This window comes from Chaetura pelagica, unplaced genomic scaffold, assembly GCF_000747805.2.
Source record: "Chaetura pelagica isolate M959 unplaced genomic scaffold, ChaPel_1.0 scaffold135, whole genome shotgun sequence".
In the NCBI taxonomy this organism is placed as follows: Eukaryota; Metazoa; Chordata; class Aves; order Apodiformes; family Apodidae; genus Chaetura; species Chaetura pelagica.
Genome location: NW_009953649.1, coordinates 4,770,534 through 4,782,436, shown reverse-complemented (window position 1 = coordinate 4,782,436; position 11,903 = coordinate 4,770,534). Strand labels below are relative to the sequence as shown.

Here is an 11,903-nt window from a genome sequence, read left to right as displayed (position 1 = left end):
CGCCATGTGCTCACCCGCCTCTGCCCCCCCAGGGAAGGGCCTGGCCTTGTCGCCAGCTCCTCGGTCTCGGGTCACTGCCGCCGGGGGGGCGGGCGGGGGGCGCTGCTTGTGCGCAGCCTTCACGGGGAGGCGAACATTGGCGGCTGGGACGTGCGGGAGGGGCGCGGGGCCGCGCCAGGACGGCATCCCGCCATCCCGCGCCCCGCCCGGCGGGGAGGCCATCTCATTCTCCTTGTCGTGATAGAATCACGCACCGGGAGGGGGGCGGCTGCTGACCGGGGTGAGCTCCGTTCCAGCCCGATCCTGTAGGGCCTCAGCCGGCAAAGCCTGCAGACTGGCCGAGGGGGCCTAGGGTGGGGAAGGGGCGGCTGAGCGAGCTCACAGGAAAACAACCTTCTTCCGAAAGTGGGGTCTGCCCTCAAGGTGGATGTCGTTAGCTCTCGGAAACGCTCCATACTTCTCAGGGTTTTGTCACAAATCCGGGGAAAAGGCTGCAAATTCCGAGGCTGTGCTCAGTTTCTGAGTAGGAGAGACAAAGGAAGGAGGCGAAGATTGTTTTCTGATGGTCGTGATAGTCATGCAGTTCTAGTGATATTTAAGACAGAACAGTTTGGATGAGACTTTCATTACTGAGGCACTTGGTAATGGCGTCTTTGATGATACCACGGTTATGCCGTTCAGAAAGCCGCATTTACTCCAAAATAAAAATAAGTTACATTGTTTGAAATTCACAGTGTATGTCTGTGTTGTCACTATTCCCATTATACTACCACTTTTTCAATTTCCAGATTAAGTGGCTATGCTTGTGGGATAGAGAAAAGCTTGCCACGGTCTGAAGGAAAAGGTTGATTGTATCTTTTTCCTATATGAAGTTGGCAGAACATACTTTCAACAAGTAGTCACTTTAGTAGTGACTAAAAGGTCACTTTGGACTTTTTTTTTTAAGTAGTTGCAGAACAGCTGCTTTGTTTCAGACACAGACCTAAGGAGACCAAAAAGACGTGTTAGTACTGCTGAATTACCACCATAGCTCTTCTGACCTCAGTAGTGTCCTCCATGTTACCAAGCTAGCAGAAAACTATTCTTTTCTGGTGGTTTAGTTTTGCCAGGTTTGTTAGCTGAAATAGCTTGGAGAGGAGAGTGATGTTTGGCACAGATTTTATTTTTTAATAGCAGCAAGCCATTGCTAGCTTAGCTAGGGTGAAACCTAATCCTAAATTAGGTCACTTTATCTAGATGTTCCGAATTACAGATTCTTTGCAGCTTTTCTTGTCAACCCAAATCACTCTGAACTAGGAAAAATTAAAGTTTTTTCTTTCTTTTATTCAGTTACTGCTGCATCTGCTATTGCCAACATCGTAAAGAGTTCTCTTGGTCCAGTTGGTCTGGATAAGATGTTGGTGGATGATATTGGGGTAAGTAAGCTTTCTTTAAAAAGTGTCAGGTTGTTGATGGTCTTGATTTATGTGTTGTGTGTGGTGTCTGTATAAGAAGCAACAAAAAAATAATGAAAATAATCCAGTAGCCACTTTAAAGCTGTATTTCATATTTCAAAATACTTAAAGCAAACGAGGGAAGTTTGTTGTTTTACATGCAACTGTAATAAAATGTTGTATTAGAGGGTAATCACTGCACTACTACTAACCCAGTACGTGCAAAAGGTTACAGTTTCTGTAACATAAAATCTCTGATTCTGCAGCAGTAACATTTCTGTTCTTAGAATGGGACTCCTGGCTAATGAGAAGCAGTAAACATTTGGTATAAATCGGGGGGGTTTTGGGCATTTGCAAGGAAAAGTTTACTTTCTTTTGCATAAGTAATATGAAGCACAACAGTAAAAACATAATAGAAATATATCTTGTATTAACCTTTGATTTGTAAAAATCAGGATGTGACCATTACCAATGATGGTGCAACCATTCTGAAACTGCTGGAAGTGGAACACCCTGCTGCAAAAGTTCTTTGTGAGCTGGCAGACTTGCAAGACAAAGAAGTTGGTGATGGGACCACCTCAGTGGTACGTGGGAAGTTTAACACTGAAAGTCCATTATCACAGTGCAGCTTTGGTTTATCTGTTACGAATCTTGATGCAATGTGGATCAACTAGATAGAATGAAAAACCTTGCAGTTGACTGCATATAAACATGTGTTTTAACTAGGTTACAGAATAAAGACGTTAGATAGCGGGTTTTTAGAGATGCTAGTTTCCATATGCAGCTGGTGCTCTGGAATGGAATTTGCTTACTGCTGTTTCATTATTTATTTTTTCCTTTCTGGAAAGTTGAGGATGGAGTCTGAATTAGGTTTCTTAATTTCTAACAACCATGAGAATTTAAAGACTAATGACGATGTTGAGTGCTGAAGTCTTGTCTGAGACTTTGGACAAGGTGGAGGGGCGGCAGAATTAGATGTTTTTTACCTGGTGTCAGAAACTGTTGTGATTCCAAGTTGCAAGTACTTTTTTACACTGAACATCCAGTGGCCAACTATTTGTGGTTATACTTGCCATTTGATGGCAAAAGGTAGTTATTGTGCTTCTATGTAATATGTGTATTTAATGTTTGTATTTCAAACAGGTAATCATTGCTGCAGAGCTTCTAAAAAATGCAGATGAGTTAGTGAAACAGAAAATTCATCCTACGTCCATTATTGGTGGATACCGACTTGCTTGCAAGTAAGAAACTAATACAGTTGAAGTACATTACATTTTTTAACATACAACAACTGCATGTTTTTTGTTTACTTATGGACTTTTGGGTGCATTAGTACAGACTTCTTGGTGAAAAGTGGATGCAGCGTTTTGCTTTGCCTTGTGTGTTTTGGGCTTTTTTGTTCATTTGGAGGTTTTGTGTTTATTTTGAATTTCTGTTGTCTCACATAAAAATGTAACATTTAGGAAGGCTGAAAACTTGAAAGATTTTTGTGTTTGTTAGGGTGAAGTTCCTTACCGTAGTTTTCTTTATTTTCCAGGGAAGCTGTTCGCTACATCAATGAAAATCTTATTATTAACACAGATGAATTGGGCAGGGAGTGCCTAATTAATGCTGCTAAAACATCAATGTCCTCTAAAATTATAGGAATGTATCCTTTAACTTGATCAAGTTATTTTAGTGAGAATGAGTGGTTGGAGAGCATGAGTAGCAAAGCTAGTTTCCTTTGCAGCAGTTTTTACCAATGTGCTGTAGTATTCAAGCTGTTGTTTTTATAAATGGTGTGAATAACGTTTCACAGATCTTGTAACCTGGCATGGGAAACTACAGTCAGACTCTTCAAATTTACTGAAATTTGGTTGGGCACGTCACAATAGCTGTGATGGTGCCATGTGTCTTTACGATGCCAGTGACACTAGGTAAGGAATTGGGTTAGTGTAAGAGTGCAATACAGAAGTCAAGAACCTGAGGATTGAAATTAGAGGAAAGAAGGTTGCGTTTTACTTCACAGTCACAGCAAGACCTGCATTTTCAGTTGTCATGCTAACGGAGGAGTGCAGACTGACCACAGGATAGGTATTTTTGTTCAGAAACAAAAAGTGTGTAAAATGCAGGCATCTCATTAGCCTTTCCTAATTTTCTTACCAGTGTTTCACCTTTTAGAATTTAACCATTCCTCTAAGGGAACCGTAAAGAAAGGTAGCATTTACATACTTTTCTGGAGTTCTTTTTTTGGAAACAGTTTTTGACACTTAACTGAGGCACTGTCGGTGACTTTTTTTTCCTTATGTGTAATCCTAATTTCCTTCTTCAGTTTTAACCTTAACAGCACTGCAGTGACGGTGATTTCTTTGCCAACATGGTGGTGGATGCTGCACTGGCTGTTAAGTACACAGACCAGAAGGGCCAGGCTCGGTACCCCATCAACTCGGTCAACGTTCTGAAGGCTCACGGCCGCAGCCAGAAGGAGAGCATCCTTGTCAACGGTTACGCCCTGAACTGCGTGGTGGGCTCACAGGGTAAGAAGCCACTGCTCCGTGTCTGTGGGAGCCCAGTCCTCTTAGTCTTTCTGCGTGGGTCTGCTTACTGACTGCATGAGTTGCAAATCGTGTGGGTTTCAATTCCACAGCAATAAAACAAGAACACAGAAGAGCTTTATTGCTTCCCCAGTGGTTTCTTGGCTGCAGTCTGCTGGCCAGTAGTGATCCACAAAGTGTTGGTAGTTATTGTAGTTTCCCTAGCTCATTGTCAGCATGGCAACACTGATCTTCAGGAACATAAGCACCTCCCTTGTGAGGAGACAGTGTCCAAGTTTGTAGGAAGTGTTATATTTTGCACATGATTTTTCTTACTCTTTTTCATCAGGTATGACCAAGAGAATAGTTAATGCAAAGATTGCATGCCTTGACTTCAGCCTGCAGAAAGCAAAAATGAAGCTTGGTGTTCAGGTTGTTATCTCGGACCCTGAGAAGCTGGACCAGATAAGGCAGAGGTGTGTGGAAGCTTGGGTAAATGAGACGGGGTTTCACAGGCTTGTTTTGGTCACTTCAGTTGAGGTGGCTCGAGGTAAATTTTACTGAGTTCAATAAGTGACTGTGTTTTAAATGTTAACATTTCCCAACAATAACAGAGAGTGATGGTGAAAGTCTTCATTTCTGGAGGCAGAACTAGCAGTAAGTAAGCCTTTGAGATGCCCAAGTATAATGGTTCCCTCTCTTTGCAGAGCTCTGCATCAAGATTTTAGGAAATGGGTTGACAGAATGTGATTGCAGACTTTTAAATACATTTTCACAACTTTGAATTAATCTTTGCAGAGAATCAGATATTACCAAAGAAAGGATTCAGAAGATTTTGGCCACTGGTGCCAATGTTATTCTCACCACTGGAGGTATTGATGATATGTGTCTGAAATACTTTGTTGATGCTGGTGCTATGGCAGTACGAAGAGTTGTAAAAAAGGACCTGAAGCGGATTGCTAAGGCATCTGGAGGTGTGTGCATATAAAAATATCTAGGTTTTTTTCTTTTGTTGTATTTATCTTTTTTAAGTAAAAGCAGTTATTAATGGAATAAATAACAAATTTTAAAAATATGGCTTTGTAACATGAAAGCCATGCCTTTTGTTAAGTTTGAATTTTACTGTTGCATTTAGGTGATCACTGTGTCCAAGCAGATGAGTACCATAAGAGCTGACTGCTGAAGATACACAGTGGGGGGTGGGGAAGCAAAGTGCTGGTTTGCATTGGGAAGACTGTCTTCTGGAAATGGGAGCCAGAATCTGTATTTGTTTAGGAGTTCTTATTAACCTCATGTTCATTAGACTCTGGAGAGTTAAGTGCCTCATTTAAGTAGTTGAAGACAAATGAAAAATTCTTAAATCTTTAAATACATACTGAAAAAAAAATCCTGTCCTGTACGGATTTTGTCTGTTAATCACTGAATTTGCAAGAAAGCATTTTCATTGTGGTTAAGTAGAGGAACTTACACTAGCTGTGGAAAAGTGCTGTTAAAAGTTGAGCAAAAGGAACAGTATCAGTTACAAACTGCAGAATATTGAATTGCTACTTGATAATTAGAAATATTGAATTTAAGAAAAATCTTACATTTCTTTAATTTCTGTTTTCAATTTCTGTTTTTCTTTCTGTGTGCCTGTCCTGGTAAGTTGAAAAAGGATGTGCTGAAATTGACTGCTAATTTCAATTTTTTGTTTGTTAAAGCAACCATATGTTCAACCCTTGCAAACCTTGAAGGTGAGGAGAGTTTTGAAGCAGTAATGCTGGGACAGGCAGAAGAGGTTATTCAAGAGAGAATCTGTGATGATGAGCTGATTTTAATCAAGAAGTAAGGATCATTTTAAAAATACTTCTATTTTTCACTAAGTTTGAGATAAAATCCTATTTATTTCCATGTGCATGTGAGAAAGAGTATACAAGTCCATTGCAAGCCAGAGGTGAAAGTATCAGTATTTAATACCTTCTGTTGGGGTTGGACACCTGTTTCATTAACCATAATGTAAGACAATCAGATGGTTAGACTTAACATTTTGTTTATGAACAATTTTTTTCTAACATTTACAATAAAAATCATTAAATTGTTAAAAGCATTGCTACAGCATTTGTACCAACTTCTTCTACCTGTCTCTTAGCAGGATGATCACACTGGCTTCTTGTTACAAACAGTAAAGGGAAATGGGCACCATCTGAGTAATTTCATGTGAATGAGGAGGTGCAAGCAAGATCTTCCTGATTGTAGTGGAAGACAGGGTTTGCTTGTGCTGGTTTCATTTAACCAGTCATCTGCATGGTAGTATAAAATGGACCATGTTGTTGAAAGAGTATATGTATTTTTTTAATGGGTAAGAAGAGCAATAGTTATTGTCAACACACATGGTATTTTTCCTTGATGTGTACAGTATGCCACTGCTGTCTGGTATCCGAAGACTTGAGTATCAGTTTGTTTAACAAGAACACACCTTGGATACTGACTTTTCCACTGTTTCAGTATCCCTTCTCAGTCTTAATTTCTGTAATTAATTTTTGTGTGAGTGAAATACTGTGACCATGGCCCTTGTGTAGCAGTTACATGACCGCTTATACAGTAATACTGGCAGTGATTAGCTCACTTGATGGCTATGCAAAGAACTTTTCATAGTATGAAACTACATTTTCCCCTTATTTGGTAGGAAGATGTCTGTCATGCTTGTCAGGTAGTTTTCTCCAAAAGACAAAACTCAAACTGGATTATTGGGTATTAGAACGTAAATACTGACTCACTAAGTGACAATGTACATATCCTAGAAAGTACATAATGATGTTAGGAAATTCTTTTAAAGGTTGAAAAGAGTCTGACTTAACTGAAACTTATTTTGAAAGAAAAATGTCATAAAGAAGAGATATATCTTATTTTCTGTTCAATACAGCTGAGTTGTGGGTTTTTTTCCCTAGTACAAAGGCTCGTACTTCAGCATCAATTATCTTACGAGGAGCTAATGACTTCATGTGTGATGAAATGGAACGATCTATACATGATGCACTCTGCGTTGTTAAAAGGGTATTGGAATCCAAGTCTGTTGTCCCTGGTGGTGGTGCTGTGGAGGCAGCACTGTCAATATATCTGGAAAATTATGCAACCAGCATGGTAAGTCTTGCACAAAGAAGTAACAGTGTGTATGTGTTAGACTAGGCCAGTGCTCCTTCTATGCTAAGTTGGTTCTGTGGTTCATAAAAACCTAATCATATTACAGAATGTAAGATGCTTCCTTAAAATGGCAGATACGAGTTATTGTTTCTCTGATGAGGCTGTGTGGTTCTTTGGCCGAAGAATTTGTTTTACCTGTGAAAACACCTAACTTCTTGACAGTCTTTATCTGTATTTTTTCCCTTTCCTGCAGCAGTTGGTTTTAAAACTTCTCTCTTTCTAGGGATCACGTGAACAACTTGCAATAGCAGAATTTGCAAGATCCCTCTTAGTAATTCCAAATACATTGGCAGTAAATGCTGCTCAAGATGCGACAGATCTCGTTGCAAAGTTGAGAGCCTTCCATAACGAGGCTCAGGTTAACCCAGATCGCAAGAACCTGAAGTGGTAAGTATCTGCTTGTAGGAAGGCTGGTAAAGGTGAAGTGGGTTGGTGAGTTAGGTGGAAAATTGTTCTGCCAGTTACTGAGCCACAATTTGCATGTAAAAGGGTTTAGGTTATCACTGAACTCTTCTTCTCCCTCTGTCCTTCAGTCCTGTGTATTAGTCATTGGGATCAAGTAGTAGTTAAACAGCCAACTCCTCAACTATACTTCAGTTCTCCTGCTTCTCTCTCTGACAGTATTTTGTCTTTTCAGGATTGGTCTTGACTTGATCAACGGAAAACCTCGTGATAACAAGCAAGCTGGTGTCTTTGAACCTACTATGGTTAAAACTAAGAGCCTCAAGTTTGCAACAGAAGCTGCAATTACTATTCTTCGAATTGATGATCTTATTAAGCTGCACCCTGAAACTAAAGAAGAGAGAGGGTGCTATGAGGATGCAGTTCATTCTGGAGCACTTGAAGACTAATTTAGGTTTTATTTATGTTTGTCTAACTTACACTTCCCACTCTTGTAACTAAAATGTTAATAAAGCAAGTCGTTGAATGCTGCTGCTATTTTCCTGTGAACAAATTAACTTTTGGAAGTGAGGTTGGTACTTGCATTGAGAATTTAAATTCTAGGGTGGGTTAACAGCTAGAATGCCTGGAGTAGCTGCTAATCTTGCTGTTGATAGCTGTGATTTAAGTGGCAAAAAGTCAGCTTATTTCATTTTAGGTGAAACAAATGTACATAAGCTCCATGATTATTAGTTTATTAGTAAATGTTTCAAAGCTAGTTAGCACTAGCCCTTCATTCACATTCATCTCTCAATGCACATAGCTATTCCCATTCCTCCTCCTATGCACAGAGCAGCAACACCACGTTTTCCACCTGTTCGTTCCAGCGCATGTAGAAGAGTAACAAGGATACGACAACCAGATGCACCAAGTGGGTGGCCAAGAGCAATAGCTCCACCTTGGATATTGATCTAAAAAGAAAGCAAACACAGAAGGTTAAGAAATCATTTAACCACCTTAGTTCAGTTTCAACATAAATGACTGCTGGATATAGTCCTTGATGGTGAGAAAAGCCTGGAACTGCTACCACACTTTTCAAGAAGTTGAACATAGGTGTGACAGCTGTTAGAATTAGGATTTGGAAAAGGGTACATCTTTACTCTGGAGAAGATAATGTGCTAATTGAGGTGAATTCAGGGAGAGGAGAGGTACACCTGAACTTTTTGACGTGCTGGAAGAATGCCGTGGCAAATACACTTCAGCAACAAGTTCAGATTTTGAGGTTAATTACAAGTATGCTCAGGCAGTTCTCTAGAGCCACTGTAATACAGCTGTAGCCTGTTTAGCTGGGAAACAACATACCTGCTAGCAAGCAGCTTCAGGAAATGCCTACTGGGGTTCCCATTCTTTTTTGCTTAAGGCAAAATGATGTACCCTTCTCACCTCCTTGGAATACAACCCAGATGCACAGAATAGAACACATTTTAATTGCAGGAGGCAAACTGGCCTCAAACGTATTCCTTACCTTTTCTGGATTTACTTTAAGTTCTTTTGCTATCGCAACAGACAGTGATGCAAAGGCTTCATTAATTTCAAAGAGGTCAACTTGTTCCAGAGTCCAACTGGCTTTGTCAATCTAAGAAAACAAATATTAAAAAAAACCCAGGCTTTATAATCTTTGAGGTTTTCCTCAGTACCAACAGGAGCTTTTCATTAGACTTTGGCAATTTGAATACACCACTTCTAAAAAATTGAAAGAAATTGGGTTTTATAGTCAGGGTTGGTAACAGAAATCTTGAGGACAAGACAAATTTCAGTGTCAGCAAAAGTTATTAAAATGCTGCAACACACTGGCTGCTCTTAAAAAATCATGACTAGTGTTGCATTAGTGGTGGTGGTGCAAGTGTGGAAATTAAATCCTATGTGATGCCCTTCAAAGAACAAGCCAAGTTTTCAAATGTAGGTTTTAACATATTAAAGGCAAGTTCTTCAGGACAAGTCTGATTCCAGAAGAGAGTGCTTAATACAGATTTTTACACAGGAAATAATGAAATGACCATTAGTGGCAAGTGGCAAGTGCAATTTGTCCAGTAACTCCTGCCTTTAAGATCCAACTTGCCACTTAGGCTTTTCACAAGTGGTTATTTTGGAAGATGGTTTGTCTCATATTTTCACTTTGAGAAACTTGTGGTAAAGTTGCCTACTTAAATTCAGGCTTAGGCATGTTTTGTGTATTTAAATTTTTACTTTTACTAATTGTCTAACAGCAATGCTTTATCAGCAGAATCACCTGCAGCAATGATGTTTCACAAGCAGCTAGCCAGGCTGGTGCATCTCCAAGCCTACAGTCGAGGAGGGTCTCTTTCTACTGTTAGAAAGACAGTAGGGAAACCATTCACCCTCTGGGAAAAGTCTTACCTTTTAAAGATTTACTATGTTGTTGCAAGACGACAATCCATTGCCTAGTCATTCTCTCACTATGAAGTGCTACTGTGAAATTCTGAAGAGATCAACTGATGGTATATGGAGGGTGTGAAGTGTTTGGTAACATTACAAAGTTTATATTAAGTAGTGTGCCCTTTTTCAGAGTACCTATAGAATTATAGGTGCTGTTAAATACAGCTTGTCTGTACACGTTTTTAGTTTAAATTGTAGAACTGTAATAATTAATAGTCGGTTTGAGTTAAAAGAATAATCTGAGATCTGGTGAGAGAAAGCTTCAGCGTGATAGTTCTGATTTTCCCATTAAATGCCACAGAGCTTGAGTGAATTTACCAGCGTGCTCAGCTCGCAATGCCCGCACACCAATGCAGGCAGCATGGGGAATAAACAGGAGGAGCTAGAGGTCTGTGTGTGGTCTAAAGGTTATGATCTGGTGGCAATTACAGAGACATGGTGGGACAGCTCATGTGGCCATGGATGGCTGTGTCCTTTTTAGGAAAGACAGGTCAGCAAAGCAAGGCGGTGGAGTTGCTCTTTATGTGAGACAGCAACTAGAATATATTGAGTTCTGTACAGGGGCTGATGAGGAGCAAGTGGAAAGTCTGTGGGTACAAATTAAGGGGCAGGCTGGCATGGGTGATACAGTTGTGGGGCTCTGATCAGGACAAGGGAGTTGATGAGGCTTTCTACAGGCAGCTGAAAGCAGCCTCACAACTACAGGCCTTGGTCCTCCAGGGGAATTTTAACTACTGAGATATTTGCTGGAAGGCCTACACACCCAGCCATGCACAGTCTAGGAGGTTCCTCCAGTGCATTGATGATAACTTCTTGACACAAATGGTGGACAAACCAACTAGGAGAGGAGTGTTGCTGGAGGTGGTGACAGTCAACGGCAGCCGTGGCTGCAGTGATCACAAGATGGTGGAGTTCAGGATCCTGCGTGGGAGGAAGAGAATACCTAGCAGGACCAGAACCCTGGACTTCGCAGGGCCAACTTTGGCCTCTTCAATCCATTATTAAGAGAAGTCCCAAGGGACTAGATGGTACTAGGTGGTAAAGGGACTCAAGATAGTTGGTCAACAATCAAGGACCACTTGCAAGCTCAGGATCAGAGCATCCCAATGGGTAGGAAATCAAGTAAGGGAGCCAGGAGACCCACATGGTTAAACAAGGAACTGCTGAGCAATCTCAAGTGGAAAAAGAGAATCTATGAATCATGGAACGAGGGGCTGGCCACTTGGGAGGAATATAGGACTGTTGTCAGAGGATGTAGGGAGGCAATAAGGAAAGCTAAGACCTCCTTGGAACTAAACCTTGCTAGTGAGGTCAAAAGACAATAGAAAAGGCTTCTTCAAATACACTGCAGATAGAACTAACACTAGAGGCAATATAGGCCCACTGCTGAATGAGGTGGGTGCCCTGGTGCCAGAGGATATAAAGAAGGCAGAGGCACTGAATGACTTATTTGCCTCTGTCTTGACTGCTGCAAACTTCCCAGGAGCCCCAGATCCCTAAAGCTCAAGAAGTCAGGATGAAGGAGGAGTTTGCTTTGGTAGATGAGGATTGGGTTAGGGATCAGTTAAGCAATCTGGACATCCATAAATTGATGGATCCGGATGGAATACACCCACGGGTGCTGAGGAAACTGGTGGAGGTCATTGCTAGGCCACTCTCCATCATCTTTGGTAAGTCGTGGGCAACAGGAGAGGTGCCTGAGGACTGGAGGATAGCAAATGTCACTCCAGTCTACAAGAAGGGCAAGAAGGAGGACCCGGGTAACTATAGACCGGTCAGCCTCTCCTCCATCCCTGGAAAGGTGATGGAACAACTTGTTCTTGTCACTATCTCTAGGCATATCAAGGATGAGGGGGTCATTAAGAGCAGTCAACATGGTTTTACCTAGGGAAAATCATGTTACAGCCTTCTATGAGGAAGTAACTAGGTGGATAGATGA

The 11,903-nt window shown here is 41.0% G+C and overlaps 3 protein-coding genes across 3 annotated transcripts in view; 1 reads left to right on the top strand and 2 right to left on the bottom strand.

Moving 5' to 3' along the window:
- The window catches only part of MRPL18 (mitochondrial ribosomal protein L18), a 7,730-nt gene extending 7,544 nt beyond the window's left edge, over positions 1-186 (bottom strand). Inside the window, exon 1 of the mRNA XM_010000018.1 lies at positions 15-186. Coding sequence (XP_009998320.1) covers positions 15-186 — 172 coding nt within the window. The remainder of the gene's footprint in view (positions 1-14) is intronic.
- Positions 187-644: 458 nt separating this feature from the next.
- Positions 645-8,065, top strand: TCP1 (t-complex 1). Its single transcript, XM_010000017.1, has 12 exons — positions 645-711; positions 1,330-1,415; positions 1,889-2,017; positions 2,577-2,674; positions 2,971-3,081; positions 3,768-3,949; positions 4,296-4,422; positions 4,745-4,920; positions 5,647-5,770; positions 6,874-7,066; positions 7,350-7,513; positions 7,764-8,065. Exons 1-12 carry the CDS (start codon positions 645-647, stop codon positions 7,975-7,977), a joined length of 1,671 nt encoding a protein of 556 aa, XP_009998319.1. The 3' UTR covers positions 7,978-8,065.
- Positions 8,066-8,206: 141 nt separating this feature from the next.
- The window catches only part of ACAT2 (acetyl-CoA acetyltransferase 2), an 8,723-nt gene continuing 5,026 nt past the window's right edge, over positions 8,207-11,903 (bottom strand). The window contains exons 6-7 of the mRNA XM_009999988.1: positions 9,033-9,143; positions 8,207-8,478 (exon numbers count right to left, since the gene is read on the bottom strand). Coding sequence (XP_009998290.1) covers positions 8,311-8,478; positions 9,033-9,143 — 279 coding nt within the window. The 3' untranslated portion in view covers positions 8,207-8,310. The remainder of the gene's footprint in view (positions 8,479-9,032; positions 9,144-11,903) is intronic.